At 37.8% G+C, this 19145-nt stretch overlaps 1 protein-coding gene across 3 annotated transcripts in view; it reads right to left on the bottom strand.

The window, feature by feature from the left end:
- LOC114650674 (cilia- and flagella-associated protein 44) overlaps window positions 1–19145 on the bottom strand; it is a 106460-nt gene that overhangs the window by 82633 nt on the left and 4682 nt on the right. Inside the window, exons 2-8 of one of the 3 annotated variants that reach the window (XM_051927052.1) lie at window positions 18727–18852; window positions 16871–16996; window positions 13122–13262; window positions 7030–7128; window positions 6581–6709; window positions 6356–6463; window positions 3282–3480 (exon numbers count right to left, since the gene is read on the bottom strand). In XM_051927052.1, coding sequence (XP_051783012.1) covers window positions 3282–3480; window positions 6356–6463; window positions 6581–6709; window positions 7030–7128; window positions 13122–13262; window positions 16871–16996; window positions 18727–18835 — 911 coding nt within the window. In that variant the 5' untranslated portion in view covers window positions 18836–18852. Of the gene's footprint in view, window positions 1–3281; window positions 3481–6355; window positions 6464–6580; window positions 6710–7029; window positions 7129–10690; window positions 10832–13121; window positions 13263–16870; window positions 16997–18726; window positions 18853–19145 lie in introns of all 3 variants that reach the window. The other 2 variants (XM_051927051.1, XM_028800457.2) reach the window with 2 other exon arrangements.

Here is a 19145-nt window from a genome sequence, read left to right as displayed (position 1 = left end):
CCCAACCAGTTATTAGGTTCAGGGGGCAATTACTTTTTCACACAGGGCCATGTAGGTTTGGATTTTTTTTTCTCCCTAAATAATAAAAACCACCATTTACAAACTGCATTTTGTGTTTACTTGTGTTATATTTGACTAATGGTTAAAAGTGTTTGATGATCAGAAACATTTTGTGTGACAAACATGCAAAAGAATAAGAAATCAGGAAGGGGGCAAATAGTTTTTCACACCACTGTACTACCCAGTCTAGGGAATGCCTCAGCACCCTATACAGGATTTAGTAGATTAGTATTGTTTTGATCTTTGATAAAAGTGGTCTTTCATTATAATTCAAGCTTATTTTGCTAGTTTGTATATTGATATTGTTATATTAAAGGTTAGCTCATCCAATATTTTTGCCATCTAAAGCACTGGGTATGCTTCATAATGAAGGGCTTTTACATGGATGCACAAATTTACATTTAGTGCACAAGAAGTTTTAAAAGCTGTGAAAAAGAAAGTTTTCAAGCCCTCGTCTATTGTGATCAGATGATATTTTCCTTATTGTGACACTTATATAACATTCTCAAACCTGTTTAATCCAGCTCAGAGTAAAAGGAGGCCAAAATCTGTTCCTACAGCATCATGGGCAAGGTAGGACTGAACATAAGACACGTGGGTGCCAGTCCACTGCTGAGCTCACTCACATACCTACAGTCTCACAGGGATAAATTAGACTTTTCAATTAACTTAAAACACAGTACTTTGATGGGGTTAGGCTTAGGGTTAGGGAGGTAAACTAGGATACCTGGAGAAAAAACCTATAGAGACATGGGAAGAGCATGCAGACTAACAAATAGTCATGGGATTTGAATCCATGATGCTGTATTCATACGCCAGCATTAACCACTGCTCTCCTGTGTTGCTCTATTGATATGAATGGTATCATATAATTGTCACTTTTTATTTTTTACTCCAATTCAGAGTCATCAGAGCTAAAATCTGTCCTAGCAGCACTGGACCAAACTCTTGACCAAGCTCCACTCCATTGAAACTTGGTTTTTAAACTTTTATTTTTTTCTAGCTCTATTGAATATCTCTTTTTCTAGGTGCAAATTTAATGGTTCATTCTGAATATTAAAAATTTCCATAAAGAGATATTTTAAGCCAGCAATTACTATTACCAGCAATAATTAGCACGTATTCAGTACTTTGTAGTAAAAAGCATAAATTTACCTAACTACTGTCTCCCTTAACTGATTTTTAATTTTTGTTAGCACACATACTATTGGCTGCCTGTAAACTTACAGTTGTCAGCAAATTTGTTGTGTTGCTGCCACCTAGTGGATCTAAATGGTATTACACTAGAAGGATTAGAAAAGAAAACACTTAATTAAAATGTGATAAAATTTAACGTTATGATAAATTAACTACAAATGTTTTTGTGATGAAAATGGTATTAAATAAAAGACTGAATGTGTCTACTTTTAACATTTATCAGCAAAAAGAAAAAGAAGGAAATTTTGTTGCTATCCAAACACAAAAAAATGTACTGGCAAAAGTGTGTCAGAAAATAATTATCACTTTGATGAATCTGAGGTCACGTGTAGAGCTCACATTTCAGAACTGCAACATAACTATTAAAAACTTGAACATTTGCTCTTTAATTTAATAAAACTTTTGTCATAGCAACAGTTTTAGTAAATTAAAGCATAAGTTCTGTATTTTTCTTGTCAAAGTTATTTCTTTGCAAACGTGGTATATATAGGGTTTAGGTTTAGGGTTTAGGTTTAGGTTTATTTGTCATATATAGGTTAACACAGGGTCAACATACAATGAAATGTGTATGACGAGAAAAACAAGTCACTCAGCCTAGATCCAATAAAGCTTAAAAAAAGATTACAAGTTAAAAATAGACAAGCCATATAAAATAAAATGTGTATGTTTTAAAAGAAGTTATAGAGCAATATGAGTTGAATGAGCAGCAAGTACAAATGACAGTTATTGCACAGATAATGTTTTATAAGTACAGATGCATATTCCACAAAGTGCAGATGTATGTTCCAGTCAGTATTCTGAGTGTGTGCAGGTACAGTTTGTGTGCGAGTAGTGCAATGTAGATGTAATGCAATGTAGATGTAATGTAAGTGTATGTAAGTGTTCAGGTGTTGCTGTTGAGGAGTCGAATGGCCTGGTGGTAAAAGCTGTTCTTAAGTCTTGTAGTCCGAGCAGCCAGACTCCTGTATCATCTGCCAGACGGTAACAAGGAGAACAGCTGGCGTGCTGGATGGCTGTGGTCCTTTATGATGCTGCTTGTCTTACGCAAGCACCAATGGAGGTAAATGTCTTCAATGGCAGGGAGACTCTTGCCCGTGATGTGCTCTGCTGCCTTCACCACTCCCTGTAGTGATTTCCGGCTGCTGGCAGAGCAGCTCCCATACCAGACGGTAATGCAGCCCGTCATTTACCACAACAAATTGGGTTCTAAAGTTAAGTGCTTTCTATAAATTAAACAAAAAAATCTTGCCCACTCTGGTGCTTTAAAATGGAGGGTATAGGGCATGGAGGAAAAGCTTAAAAATGTACCAAATAGATCCACTTTTCTAACCAATACAGCTGTTGAGTATTGACCTGCACCTTCTGTGTCTGTGACACATGTTTGTGATGGAAATAATTTTATCGCATATTCTGGGTTCTGTTTTTCTCATGGCTAGGATAGGTTTCTCATGGTTTTCTATTTGCTTGTGCAAATTCTCTTACAAAAATGGAAGTAAATCAAAACAAAACCAACCACGTTGCACAAAAAGTTTTACTGTCATTTGGTCTGCCGGGTGGAAACTACGCCTGGGAGAGTGAAAGGTTGTTGCGCTGAAAAACTATCATGAACATGGCTGGTCTTCTTTTAAAATAGATTAATCTCATAATATTGCCATTTTTTGTTCAAAAATAACATGTATAAACTATTTTACAATGTGTGTGTAGTTACAAGCTGCAAATCAAAACTCAACAACTGTCAAAACTGCGTTTGGTAAGCTTTTCCTCCAAGCCCCATAGACTGCAATATGAAGTGCCAGTTCAGGCAAAATATTTTTTAACTTTAGAAGACCACTTCACGTGGCAAATGTATATACTGTATATAGCATGTTTGTGAAGAAATAACTTCCACTTGAAAAATACCAAACTTATCCTTTAAAAACAAAGTGTTAATGCTGTACTGTACACCAATTTTTGACTACTCTGTATAAACCATTGTCCTCCAATCTCCTAGAATAAGGAAATATTGGCTTTTGAAGAAAGGATACGTGAGATGCAACAAGCTCTGGGGTATTTCTGACTCAGGTGTCACAAAAGGTTTGGAGCAAAGGTCTTCATATTCATAGTAAAAGTCATCAGGAATTTTTTTCTTTTTTGCTTGCTTCGTTTCCTCATCCTCTTCCTCGTCTTCTTCATTATCTCCTTCCATCTTCTGAGCCTGATCTTTATGTTCAGCTTTGGCGGAATCTTATAAGGAAAAAATAAAAATATCACTACAAATATTACACAGTTGGATGAAGTTTAGGTTCCTGTGACTCTGTACTGGAAAAAGGCAAAAAGAATGACTATAGGTTAGCCATTTTACGCTGTAATATGTTATTTATTATTTTGATCAACTATAATTGACTCCCAGAAATCTGTTGACTTCATTGTATATTTCTTTGGCTTTCCAGAGTATACCACTTGCTAACTGACTTATTGATTTGTTTTTTATAAGAAATTGCTGATTTAATTTAACATAAAAAACCTTGAGCACACCCCATCTTTATGAACTGGATTTTGGTTGAGCCTGTCTCCAGCTTTAAATTCTTGGGTGTCCACATTTCTGTGGATTTTTCATGGCCATTCAACACCTACATCCCAGTCAAGAATGTACAAAGGCATATTTAGTTCCTGAGGAGGTTGAGGAAAGTCCATCTGTCTTATCAGATTCTAGTAAATGTCTGACACCACACCATCAAGAGCATTGTGACAAACTGTATCACAGTATGGTATAGCATTTGCACACTCTCAGACCAGAAATGTCTGTAGCTGTTGGTGAAAAGTGCCTATCACATCATTGGAGCCTCATTACCTGCCACTGAGGGCATCCACTGCAAATGGACATGTGGCATCATCAGGGCCCCATCCTACAACAGTTATGGTCTGTTTAATCTTTCACTTCCTGGGAGGCAATACAGGAGCCTACGTGCTACCACCAGCGGCTCAAGAACAGCTTCTACCCTGGAGCTGTCTTCCTACTAAGCTCAAAATCTGAGTGCTAGGTCATCTCCATCCTTCCATCCTCGTCTTAAAACCATACAGGTACACCCTTAGACTCTGTATATTCCTATTCATATTTAAACTCTCACTAATCATTCTGTACAAACGCTTGACCTACTCTTGTCTGTATAAAACCCTCATTGCTGTATATACATATATTGATATTTATCAGATTACTTGCAATTAACTGTTATTCTAGTTAGATGCAAAAATGCATTTCATTGTCATGGTACATGTACTGTGTTCAATAACAAAAAGGTGGACTTAATCTAATTTAATCTAATCTAAAATGCTTAGATTACTTAAATCTCACAGGACAGATGGGAAAACAAACTGAGAGTCAATGTATGTGGTTGGATGAAATGACCAGACTGTGATGGATTTCAGATAAAGGGGAAATGGACTTTCTCATATACTCGAATATGGGGATAGACATTTGAGGAGTAAACCACAAGACAATGATTATATTTTTATATTATGTACATTAAGGAACCATCAACAACAAATCAAATCAAATTAATAATATATTGAACAATTATTATAAAAGTAAAGGTGAACAAATCTGACTCTACAGCTGCATGAATAAAACGTAAACTACTACTTCCGATTAGCAGAAATAGCCCAAACATTGATAGAAATCTACATTTTGTACCTAATACTTATATGCGAAATTTGGTTGCCCTAAATGAAAGCGTACTCAGGTTATTGTGTTTACACACACACACAGACCTAATTCCAAAAATGGTATTTTCGGACTCAGGGAGGTCTAAAATGTCGAGATTCATCAAAATTTCTACATCAAATTTTTGGACAATTACAATACTTTCCCTATCCTTCGTATACGAGAAAGTAAAAAAAGAGATTCAGTACAGTTTTCAGAGTAGACATATGACTGAATAAACTGTAAATGTTGGTGGATTTCAAACTCAAGACAGCCTGGAAATAAATAGTGAATATTTCACACAAATACCATTATGGCAAAATAGCCAAAGCATAGTTCATAAAAACATAAGAAGTCTAACAAACAAGAGGAGACCTCTCAGTCTGTCAATGTCGTTTGGTTATTTAAGTTCTTGGAATCCACTATTCAGATACCTTTTAAAAACTGTTCGCTTCAACTACATGACCATTTGTTTTGAATTTCCACACCCTCTGTGTGAAGACGTGCTTCCTGATTTCAGTCTTAGATGTGTCTTCCTTCAATATCCATCAGTGTCTTTAATTCACTATTTAACTCGGTAAACTTTATCAATGCCTTTGAGAATTTCGAAGACCCAGATTAAGTCCCCACTTATACTTTCCTGCTGAAGAGTAAATGAACAAATCCATTTCCTCTGCTCAGAATAAATACATTTCATATGTAAGACAAGTTAGTAAGAGCAGCCAAGTGAAACAAACTAAAAGCAGATTTCATATTGAACATTGAAAATAATTATCAGTTAGAGAGAGCAGATCTTAAAGTCAACACTGTCCAGTGCAGAATTTATGTATAAGCTACACAAGCTATAGCTTAGGGCCCCCGCCTTCTTGGGGGCCCCCAAAACAAATTGTCCGAGTGAGCAATTGTCATATATACTTAAATATAGTACAGCATTATTTGTCCCAATCAGGCCCGGCCTTAGGCATAGGCGAAGTAGGCGACCGCCTAGGGCCCCGGCGTCTGGGGGGCCCCGGATTGACTCCTTGGTCTAATTTTCACGCATTTCACAGAGCTTCCAGGGGGGCCCCTGGACCCCCCTTTCGCTTAGGGCCCTATAATACCTAAGACCGGGCCTGACACTGTCAAATAAAATTATCAAGGAAATACTGCAGTTCAGTGGATCTCAGCTACAGCACAGCAACGTGACAAACCAGAAGAGGGTGATTCGGCAGATTTTACATTTAGAGTGAACTGGCAACTGCACAGCAGACACCATTTATAAAGTACTCCAGACAGACTAGGCGAGTCAGTAAATGAAAAATAGAACAGCATGGTGAAAACATCAAAAAGCGGGAGCTGATGATTGCACACGCTGGAAACTTCCGCCCAGTGACGGACTCTCCACGCAGTCTAATAGGCTGAAATGAAAGCACAACACACCTGTCTCCGACTCAGAATTAGGCCGGTCCTCTGTACTTTTACTGGGGGGCTTCTCTGAAGCTTCATCATCCTCAGCTACTGCATCTTCCTTTCCTTCAACAGATTGTCCTAAACCATGGAAATTGAAATGTTTAAAAATATAAGAAGCATTTCTTTATAAATTAGATTGATAACTCTGGGCAGTCAGAACACAAAATGACACATAACTGTTACTTCAGGGCTTACCCCTCTGGCTCTGGTTGTCTTCTGAATTTATGCTGCCTTCATTGCCCTCCTCATTCTCTGCCAGAACATCAGCTTCCACTGTTTTACCAGGAGTAGGCTCTTCAGCATTAACCTTTGATTCTTTTGTTTCTTTACCATGTAAAAAATGGATTATTCATTAGCATACAGAAATCCACAAGACACAGAAAGATTTTTTATCCTACATGTTACTACTTTGATTACTCCAACAAAAGCTATATTATTCTATGTCACATCATATTCTCAGAAGATTTAACAGTTACATACACCTTCTACAGAAAGTCCCAAGAGGCAATGAAATGATCCAACACACAACACACAACTGAAGTCACAAAGTCCACCAACTGATCAAAGGTTCCATGCACAGCAGAGTGCAGCAGAGTAAAGATACCCAGCAGACAGCAACTGAGGGTCACAAAGATGAAACCCACCTGCCTCAGGGCTGGGCTGAGGCTCACCATCAATGTGGGGCTGCTGTAGATCTGCATCACCATCAGCTGCTGTCTCTTCAGTTTCATTGAAGACTTCACCTATACTCCCATGCATTAAAAGTGAGTGACATAAAACATAAAATGACCTCATTTTAATATTAACACTTAGACAGTGTGACCCAAAGGAATTATTCCCTTTTAAAATAATCAGAGAAACACATTAATTTCTTTAATGTAATTTAGAAACATAACTTGAAGAAAAAAGTGATACAGATTGTAGGTCCTGGATATCAGAAAACTATTACCTCAGTCCAGTTCTGAAAACTCTTTAAGGCACCTTAATTGCGATCAACTGAATCCTCAAGCTCACTGGCAAAACCAATCTAACTGATTTCTTCTATCCTGTCCTCAAAGACTATGAGAGAGGTGGACTTCCTGGAAACTAAAAGGAGTCAAGGGCAGACTGCTCATTTCAGTTAAAAACACTGTCCATAATTAAAGGCCGAAGTGCAAGGATTATTGAAATAAATCTCTCTATTATAATAAAAAAATCCTGTGATGACACAAGACTTTTGGAAGATTTTTTCTAGTCCCATGAGTTGAGACCTTGGCCATGAGATTTTTTCAAGTCCCGCTCTCCTCTCAACCATATTCAACCATGCCCACGATAATCACACCTCTCATTCATGTGAATGCTTTTAACAGACACATTTTTTTCTCTCGCAGCTCTTATAAATTTTAACGTTTTTCTCACTTTAAGTTCCCAATTAAAGAAGATGTATTATGTCCAAATCTTATTGAAGAATTTCATCGCAAAGAGTTATCAACAGAAAAAATGAGTATACGGGCAATCCTAACACCGAGAAATGATGAACTCAAATGAATTTACGCCAAAAATGTCGATCAGTTACACAGCAAATTGGTTAAATGTGTATCAATGGACTATGCTGAAACAGTTGGTGGTGATTGTGCAGAAGTTGAAAACATCAGCTTACAATATCCCGAAGAATATCTACAACCGTTAACACCGTCCGGTCTTCCACCGCATGAATTACTGTAGAAAGAAGGATGTATCCAAGAAAGGTGATGTAGTACATCTTCAGGGGATAACATTAGACAACAAAGGAGATCTTGATATGCCATTTGCATTAAAATGTTAACAGTTTCCCGTTAGAATAGCTTTTGCAAAGACAATTAACAAATAACAGGGACAAACATTTGAAAAAGTCATTTTATTTAATAGAGAGAAAGATACGAAACTCAATCACGGGCAGTTATACGTTGCATTGTCATGATGAAAGTCCAAACACAGAATCAAAATTCAATGCAATATTGACGAAAATTTAATTCAAAACATTGTTTTTACTGAAGTTTTACAGTAAAAGTGTAAGTTTAAAAAGTATTTGCGTGTTAATTTCAAAGCCAAACATTACAAAATTGTATTACGCAACGAACAACTCTAACGCAACATGAAACATAATTTACTTTCAAAAAATTATGTTTTACTCTTTTTTAATATGGTTAATTACTCACTGCAATGAAAAGTAGTTCTTTTATGCATATGTAACAATTCCCATGAAAATAAAAATTTGTTTAAATTGTACAACCGCATTCCCATACGCAAGCAACAGAACCGCAAAGAGGCTAGCACGTAGTGCAGGCACGGGCGTTGACGAGCGAAGCGAGCAGGGGGTAAAGGCCTCTAGTTATCTATAAATTAGACAAATGAGTGATAGTAGTAATGAAATATGAAATCTACTAACTGTGCCACCCATCTAAATGTGCTGAAATCTAAGTAATCAACATAGAGCTCAGTATTAAGGTTTGCAGTGCAAAATCTATTGGAATATATTTTGTAATGCAAGTAGTAATAAAATGCATTGCATTTGTCATTCCAATAGATAGCACATCACAAAAATTTGAAGTAATAGATTACATTGCATTTACCATTTCAACAGATGGCACATCAAAAACATTTATAGTAATAAAATGTATTGCATTTGTCATTCCAACAGATGTTGCATCACTCACATTAGCACTGCTTTTGCAACTCCCATACTGAATGGAATATAACAAAGACATAGCCACCAGACAGACACATAGACACACAGACACTTGTCCTTTTATTGAGGTGGATTTTAACTGCTCGCAGTAATAGTGTAAAAAACCTTCTGAAAAGGTATCATCCAGTTCATGCACTCAAAAAAAAGCATTGTGCCAACAAACTAAGAATTCGGTCCCGAAATACAACCATTTTTCAATGTGGACATTGCTCAGTAGCTGCTTCATAATTGTTGCTCTCTCTACTTCTCTTTTACTCAGTCAGAAGCTTGTAGCAAATTTGACTTTTGAATTTCACTTGTAAATGTTGGCATTAATTAAGTCATTGACTCTGGCCAAGGAGCTATGATAGCAATGAACATAATTCGTGATGACAAAACATTTTTATCAATGTTTAACTCACTACAATAGTGGCAAAAGGACAGAATGAGGTTTGCTTGCCTTATCAGCAGAGCACAGAACTTGTGCATTATTACCAGAATGGAGTATTTGGACTACACACATTGGTTATGAAACTATTAGAGCAAAATTCATCCATATTGCATTTACTGTTTAGGTTTATGGATTTCTTATATTGATGTATACTGTACATGTGAACTATTAACAGTAAGTGGACACATATTTTTGTTGACGTGAATTATATAATATTGGTTTATGGAACAGGAACTACATTAGATTGCACAGGATGGTGGCACAGCAGCACAACAGATCAACCAATACAATTCATATACAATGCAATTAGTGCACAATAATTATACACTTCATCACATAATATTCTCAAACCTACACAATACAGGTCAGAGTCACTAGAGAACAAAGTCGCAGGTACACCTGGCCAAGGTGCTGAGACCATGAAGGGCACACGCATAGAAACTCTCACACTAACACATCACAAATTTAGAATCACTCATTACTTAAAATTCATTAGGAAAAAATGACATTGGCCTCTTTTTAGAAGATATGAGGTAAAATCTTCACATCAAATCCCCATCTCAGCCAGAGTAAAACTAAAGGAGCCCACAACTGGGAGCAGATGCTGAACTCTAACTGGGTTGATGAAGAAAGAGCAGGGTGCTAAAAGGCTGATACTGGATTATAAAGAAAAGAAGGAACATACATTCACCATTGTTTTCTTTGGTGCATATGTGTCCAGGCTTTTGGATGACGATTGGTACGTTGGTTTTTCCACAGCTGAGTATATGCACGTGCAAGTAAGAATTACAATTTATAAGTACAAATGACACTAAACTAAAACTCTTCTAGCTGAACAAGGTGACAAAACAATCCAAGACCAGGTGCCAGAGTGTTTGGGATACTCTTGGAAGAGTTTCATTTGTTTATTATTGACACTTCATGAAAGCTGATAACCCAGGGTGTGATCTCATTCTTCTAGCCAGTAGGAGCAGTCAATAATAACCAAGCAACATGTAAACACCACAAAGAAGATACTCCTACCCACAAGCCCATGGACCTAGTAGCAAATATCACACATATGGATAATAATATATTAATATTTACTACTTATAACTTAAACATACAAAAAGAATTCTGTTACATAAATTGTTAAATAAAGTAATGTTGCAATGTCCGAATTGCTTACCTCTCGGGCTCTCCTTGACTTCTACTTTTGGGCTGCTTACTTTCTCCTCCTCTCCAACAGCTGCCAAGTCTTCATCTTCTGATGCACTAGGAAGAGTCTCATCAAGTTTTGTTTCCCCTTCACCTTCCTCAGTATCTTTAACTTCATACCAGAAACATTGTTCTCAGTGTACATTGTTATTTGGTAAAATAATTATACACTTCATCACATAATATTCTCAAACCTACACAATACAGGTCAGAGTCACTAGAGAACAAAGTCGCAGGTACGCCTGGCCAAGGTGCTGACACCATGAAGGGCACACGCATAGAAACTCTCACACTAACACATCACAAATTTAGAATCACTCATTACTTAAAATTCATTAGGAAAAAATGACATTGGCCTCTTTTTGGAAGATATGAGGTAAAATCTTCACATCAAATCCCCATCTCAGCCAGAGTAAAACTAAAGGAGCCCACAACTGGGAGTAGATGCTGAGCTCTAACTGGGTTGATGAAGAAAGAGCAGGGTGCTAAAGGCTGATACTGGATTATAAAGAAAAGAAGGAACATATATTCGCCATTGTTTTCTTTGGTGCATATGTGTCCAGGCTTTTGGATGACGATTGGTACGTTGGTTTTTCCACAGATGAGTATATGCATGTGCAAGTAAGAATTACAATTTATAAGTACAAATGACACTAAACTAAAACTCTTCTAGCTGAACAAGGTGACAAAACAATCCAAGACCAGGTGCCAGAGTGTTTGGGATACTCTTGGAAGAGTTTCATTTGTTTATTATTGACACTGCCTTATAAGATGGGGTGAGAGAGGACATGCAGGTGTTGGGTATAACAGAACAAGATGCAGAGGACAGGAAGATATGGAACAAGATGATCCGCTGTGGCAACCCCTAATGGAAGCAGCCAAAAGAAGAAGAACCAGATGTGCATACTGGAAAGGCTCACTCAGTTACAGAGAGAAATTCCTCCAATTTCCTAGAATGTGGCTCTCAATGAAAGTTTGAACATGCCTGTACCATACTTCAAGGGGAAATGCATATCATTTGGCATGGACGGCGCATTGAGTCCAGCCTTGCTTAAGGACAGATGATATATAAAAGAAATTCATTTGTCTTGCTGGGGAAAAAGTATTAACCAATCTTAACTCTCAGCTATAAAGAGTGGATCACCATGAGGAACTTCAAAAACTGTAACTTCACTGCTGCTGGTCACTGTAAGTTGCAACTAAACTTAGGAAGAAAAATCTGGACACTGAAACATAAAGTGTTCTCTTCTTCTGCATGTGTCAATGAAATCTCTTTCAGTGAGACCTGAAGACCTCAACACAAACCTCACTTCCATCCCTTTAGATGACAGGAACTAGACAAAGAGTAACTATTAATTGTACGTCGTCCTTAACTAATCCTCTGTTTTCCCTCAGAACACTTTTGTGATGAACAATGACGTTACTTCCAGACATGCCCATTCTGCCCCAGGACCTATACAAGAGGATTCATGCCCAAAAGTCCATTGTCTCAATGAGGATGTTACCTTAGAGAAGCTAGCTATTACTTGTAGAGTCTCCAACAGATTATTTGTCCCATCTTTTGTTTATGTGCCCATGTGGTGCGAAATTTTGTTGTCGATTAAACGTGATGCTACAAAGGACCCTAAACTGCTGATTGTTTCCGTTATAATACTGCTTCGGTCTTTCTTGCTCCAAGGCTCCTGAAATGCGGGCAAAGCCACTAAATGTATTAACATAAGAATTTCTGATTGTCGATATTATCTAAAATGAAAGTAATAACTTTAACCATCTTGTAAATCATTAGGTTTTAAAAGTTTTTCCCTTCAAATTTCATAGATAGGCTAAACTCATGAGAGAGCAAGTTCATTCTTTTAGATTTACAGCTCCCAGCTACACAACGGTTTTAAATTGTGTGATGACACAAGCAGGCAGTCCCTCACATGGGAGCTGTGACAGACAAATATGGAGTCATGAATGAGCAGGACACGTTTTACAAGTTGCATTCTGGGTGCGAGTGATACATTCTGCAAGTGTAAGTACTGCATTTTGAATACACGGTTCATTTTGCAAGTGAACATAGTACATTTTGGGTGTGAATAATACATTTTGCAAAGTCTTCTGGCCACGTGACTTTTGAGCAGGTTCTTGCACAGCAGTCGTACCACAAGAATTCATGAAAGCTGATAACCCAGGGTGTGATCTCATTCTTCTAGCCAGTAGGAGCAATCATTAATAACCAAGCAACATGTAAACACCACAAAGAAGTTACTCCTACCCACAAGCCCATGGACCTAGTAGCAAATACCACACATATGGATAATAATATATTAATATTTACTACTTATAACTTAATCATACAAAAAGAATTCTGTTACATAAATTGTTAAATAAAGTAATGTTGCAGTTTCAGAATTGCTTACCTCTCGGGCTCTCCTTGACTTCTACTTTTGGGCTGCTTACTTTCTCCTCCTCTCCAACAGCTGCCAAGTCTTCATCTTCTGATGCACTAGGAAGAGTCTCGTCAAGTTTTGTTTCCCCTTCACCTTCCACAGTATCTTTAACTTCATACCAGAAACATTGTTCTCAGTGTACATTGTTATTTGGTAAAATAAAATCTTACAAGAAACCCAGCAAAGAAATAACAGTGATATATCCTTTTATGTCAAACACATCTGTTAAAGGTCTTTTCTGTTATGTATAAATACAGTGTATAATGCTAAGAGGCACACTATCAATTTTATTTTGAAGTAGGCTTTTTTCTCAATATTTTATTATTACCTACTGAAAGATGAACCACCAAGCAACCCATGCAATTGCAATGCTGAGAAGCAAAACAATATTAAAATGTTAGGTCACATTATAAAACAGCTGAATACATATCAAGGAACGTTACACTCTAACTGTACACTGTGCTAGTGAGACCACATTTGAAGGGCTGTGTGTGGCACGGATTACTACTCTAAAACAAGACAAGTAGCACTGGACGTTCGACAGAGACATGCAGACATGTATGTCCTGTGACTAAAGGCCATGTCCTTTGCCTGCTGTACTTTTCAGTCCTAGCTTTCCTTTTCCTCTTGTTTTTATTCTTGTGCCCCTCCTGCTGACATCTTTTGCCTTTACAGTTAAATATGTCTAACAACATCAAGAACATTTCCTTCTTTACATGAGCAGCAAATCAAATAAAGCCAATTTTGTACACTTACTCATCCACTAATGATCAACCTGCTAAATCCAATTCAGGGTCATAGAGTTCCCATCTTGGTTATGGCCCCGGTACACCCCAGGTTACACTCATACACACACCCACACTCACTCATTCATGCCAAGTTAAAGTCTGAGGAACCTGGGAGGAAAATGGAAATACCTCAAGAAAAACCTGCACTGACATAAGAAGAACACAGAGGCTCCATGTAGACAGTTTCCAGGTCTTGCTGTCCTAAATGTTATATTTTAAAAGTTTAGCTGGTCTTCTAAGTTGTTGCTAGATCTATGGCATATGTCCACAGACCAGCTCTGTAGTAAATATGATGTCTTGCTAATTGATGGAGGATTGGTGTCAGTCAAGTGATTAAATGAGATGACTTACTCCTTTGAATGGTGACTGTGAAATATATAACTTTAAGCAAAAGCTCCAAGGAGGGTCTGCTCTCAGAACAGTCAAATGATGTAAGCAGGTGGTGGCAGATATGAAAGCGAAGGGCTCAGTTTGGATAAGAAAATGGGGGAAATGATAAGATGGCAGCACAGTCATTAACTTCCTTCTCCTCCTTCACCTTAGAGTGGAAGAGGTTGCCCTGTGAGACCTACGATGTAATGACCTGCCAGACTCCCTTCTGGTCCATTCATTATTTAGGAAGTACCTAGACAAGAAGTTGCCATTCACTGATGGGACCTGCTACCAATGAGGATCCTAATGACAAAGAAGGGCAGATTTTAGAACAGATGATCCATACCTTTGCATTTTCATTTTGCCTATTTGGCTTTTTTCATCAAAATAAACTGGGTAACCCTGCTAAGATCCAAACCTTTAAACTGTTACAGTCTCTGTTTGTTACACAGGTTAAATAATGGAGAAGGAATGGATCCCCCTTGATTCTTTGGTGGATAATTACAAGAGAATTGGTTCGGAATTAACCTAGGCTCTAATTACATATATTACTGCATACTGTATATAAAATGACAAAATGTATGGTGTCTGGCATCGATCTGTGGCTGGCTATAATGTCATCTGGCGTCCACAAAAGGGCCAGCATGTCTGATGAACAAAGGCAACAACATGTGCAAAGACTGAGGGATGTAAGAGCTAACATCTCTGGTAAACAGAGGTTACTAATACACAATGTGATCGAAACACACAGACTTATCATTGTGCCCATTTTACTCAACGGGCACTTCACTGTGCTAGAACTGAATAAAGATGAAATGAAAAAATTCAGACGTGTGCCCTAGGAACCAAGTTACCTGAACTATTCTATAATATTTCAGTAATTATTTACTGCTCTGATGCTGATCTTTCTATTCATAAAATAGATAGATAGATAGATGGATAGATACTTTATTAATCCCAATGGGAAAATAGGTGAATACGATAGCAATTGACAAGAAGAATTCATAATTAATTGCAGAATTATGGTATTTGAGGGTTCCTCTAGCATAAATTCCCAACCTTTATTTGGTCAGAGCCCAATATTTCAAAGAGTAATTCGATAGCGCCCCCCTTGGGTGAACTATACTATACTATATATTGAAAATCAAGGACAGATTTTTAAAATTATTTTATTAGAAGATATTAACAATATTGGTGTATTGCTCAAAGTATGATTAAAACAAAATATATTATTAAAAAATGAATATAATATTATTAGTGATAGGGCTGAGCTTGGTGTGATGACACTAATTTTTCAATGTTTGGTGCCATTTTTGTCATCAGCAATCCTAAATCGCCACTTTCCACAATTGACAATCTGTTTCTCTTCTTTGTTAATAGATTGTTGACCATGCTTAATCCTCTTTCAGCTAAATAAGATGATGGGAGACTTGTAGATCGTCTGATTCATGTTGCCATGAGAGAAAAGTAGTGTTTCTTCCCAATGAAGAGGCGTATCCGCGATGTTGTTTGGTGAAAGTGAAATTCAAATGCACGAGTGGCAGAGATGCGAAGTTGCTGGTGTGTAGCACAGGCAGGGGGGTTGGCAAGCGAAGTGAGCAGGGGGTGAAGCCCCCTAGTTTTTAATAAGTAGGTCCACATAAGTTTTCCTTTGAATGTGATCTGTAGGGACCGCACTGTAATTTTAGGTTTACACTTGCTCTGAAGGAATTCCAATACAATCTGGTATTGATAAAAAGCTTCTCACATATTTAGAGTAATGTTCATTGAACCTGTCAAAACATGCATAGATTCGGTTCTCTGTGCCTGCATTAATCTTGTAAGGATTTGCATGATCTGAGAATGCATGAATTGTGCACACTTTTAAACACAATGTACCAATATCTACTATTTAATATGGACAGGTCTTTCTTAATGGACATTTAGAATAAATGGTTTAAAAATGCATTCAATGATTTTTAGTGTTAATCAAACTTTTCAGCACGTTCTTGTGAGTATTGCCCAAGGGGGCAGTGGCTGGTCCTCACCGTCCCCTTAAAATGTCTTGGACCAGAATTGCCCCCTTAGATTTCTTCAACGCCCACTGGTGGGCGGTACCGCCCCCATTGGGAACCTTAGCTCTAGAGTGCCACTTTCTCTTGCATGATTTGGGTCAAAAACTATTCAGCACATTGTCATCTCATTAAAGACTTAAGTTTCAAATTCGGTATTTTTCTATCCGGCTGTATTAGCTCTAGACTGTCCTCAAGAAACTGTGACACACAGACAGACACACACCCATTATCGAGATATTAATGTTTTTGGTATCAGGGGACTCTGAAACATCGAGATCTGTTGAAAACCCAAGATCGAAATTTTTGACGTATCTAAAGCTTTTGCTCCTCCCCATGGAAAATAGGTTATGGTGGGGGAGGGTGCAAAACAAAAATATAAGAAATAATCTTAAAAATGTTTTACACATTCTTGATGATGATAACATGCTGCTCTAAACCACTGCCAGTTCATCCCAGGTATGTTTGACAAAGCAGGAATCCTTATGGAATATTATGACTTTCTTACCTTCGGGAGTTTTGTCTGGAATACTTGTGGACTCAATGTTCTCTTCTCCTGGAGCTGGTGCTGAGGCAGGTTCAGAACTTTCAACAGTATCTTCATCTTGGCTCTTCGTCACTTCTTTCGCTGATACTGCATGATAAAAAGATGTTTTCCAACACTGATAATCAACATTCTCTTGAAAAGAGGCAAGTAATTCTATACCCAAGCACCTGCCCTTTTTTCAGCAGTGCAGACATTTCAGATTACGGGCTCTTTACTACTGGCTGTGGTCTGTTAAGCAACAAGCTGAATAAACTAGCTTGCCTTTTATGATAGGGTTGCGTTTACTGGCTATGGAAGTGTAGAGAAATCACATTTATGACGTCTCACTGTCCCACTTTCCTCCATTCACAAACATTTCTGATCAGAGTTTTAGGAGAAATGCAAAGTCACAAGTGATTTACTGCTCAATATGCACAAAAAGCAATTAAACATTAGCGCGAACGATTTTCAGGTAATTAATAAATAAAACATCTTTTCTGCAAGTACCAACAACCACAAAAAAAAACATTTCTGGCTGACCTGGTTATTTTTGTATATCTATATATATATAAAATCCCTATGTGCGTCCAGGTGTCTGTGTGTAGGTGTCTTTTGGTGAAGAACGCATGCGCGGGGCACAGTGCGATGCGCGATATTACTGTCAGAGAAAGTTAGAGGCGTTTTACGGAAATACAACCCAGTATTACTGCGAGAGGAAATTAAAGGTACACAATACAGTGACACATATTACAGCCACATACAAGCCAGTATTACTGTCAGAGGAGATTAAAGGCATATTACCAACGCGCACGCCTGTATTACTGCCAGAGAAAATTAAAGGTATATTACGGACGTACAAGCCAGCGGACGTACAAGACGGTATCCTTCAATAAGGGCGCGCACAGGCATCCTTCAATAAGGGCGCGCACAAAAAGGTGAGCCTCAATTGGGTGACCTCAATTGGGCACAGCGAATAAAGGCGTTCGTAGATAATTTAGTTCAAATGGCTCTGGAATATGTGAAGAGCAACAATCGTGCAGATCTTTATTTACACGCGCCTTTATTTGGTCGCCCTTTTGAAGCTCACCTTTTTGTGCGCGCCCTTATTGAATAGAGCCGTACAAGACAGTATTACTGTCACAGAAAATTAAAGACACACAATACACAGCAGCAGCCCACGAAGAACGGTCAGCTCAGCAAGTAAAAATCAACAAAAGAAAGGCTGAAAGAAAGAAAAATACGACTGACAAAAAGAATGAGGTCAAAGTCCCTTACCATTTAATATAGACTGTTCCTACTAATGTTTATGCACTACTGTTCTAGCGCCCGTTATTGTAACGGGCTAAATGACTAGTGTTTATATAATGATATGAGTCAAGAGATCACCATTACAACTCAACACAGTAAAACCACAAAAGTTTACCACTGGGAACATCCCCGTCTAATCTACCAGGCATGTGAAAACAACCAAAGAGGAACCATATTTTGGACCAGATGATCCATGTTTTACCTTTTTATTTCAAATCTTTTTTCATCAAATTAAAAAAGGGTCTCCCTCCTGGGACCCCAACACTTTCACTGCTGTTGTCTCTTATTTGTAAAACACATTAAGTAATGAAAAAGGTATTTAGCTTCACTAACTCTTTGTTCAACAGTTACAAAGAAGCTGGTTAAGAACTGACATATTATTATATACTGTATCCAATGAATAAAGCTGAAATTAAAACAAAGTAAGACATATTCTTAAAAATATCATACATATTCCTACACCACTGCCAGTTCATTCCATGAACGTTTGACATAGCAAGCATTCTAATAGAATACTAAGAAGTTCTCACCTTCTGGATTTTCTTCTTGAATGTTTGCAGACTCAACATTCTCTTCTCCTGAAGCTGGTGCTGAAGCAGGTTCAGAACTTTCAACAGCATCTTGATCTTGGCTCTCCATCAATTCCTTTGTTGATACTGCATGACAAAGGGATGTGTTCCAACATTACTAATCAGTGCTCTCTTTGACAGAGGCAAGCAATTCCATACCTGGGAATCTGCTTGGAATTTGCTCTTCACAGCCCATTTGTCCAGCATTGTAGGCATTTCAGATTATTGATTCTTATTGTATTACTTACTGTAGTACCCAATGATGACCAGCGCTGGGCAACAGCAAACTATGTCAAAAATGTCCGTGAAAGAATCTCAAGTTACTCATGTTGTATAATCTACACGTCAAGTCATCCAGTCGTATGCTCACAACATGCAAA

This window comes from Erpetoichthys calabaricus, chromosome 4 (assembly GCF_900747795.2).
Source record: "Erpetoichthys calabaricus chromosome 4, fErpCal1.3, whole genome shotgun sequence".
Classification (NCBI taxonomy): Eukaryota; Metazoa; Chordata; class Cladistia; order Polypteriformes; family Polypteridae; genus Erpetoichthys; species Erpetoichthys calabaricus.
Note: the sequence above shows the minus strand (reverse complement) of the source record. Positions and strands in the feature narration are given on the sequence as shown.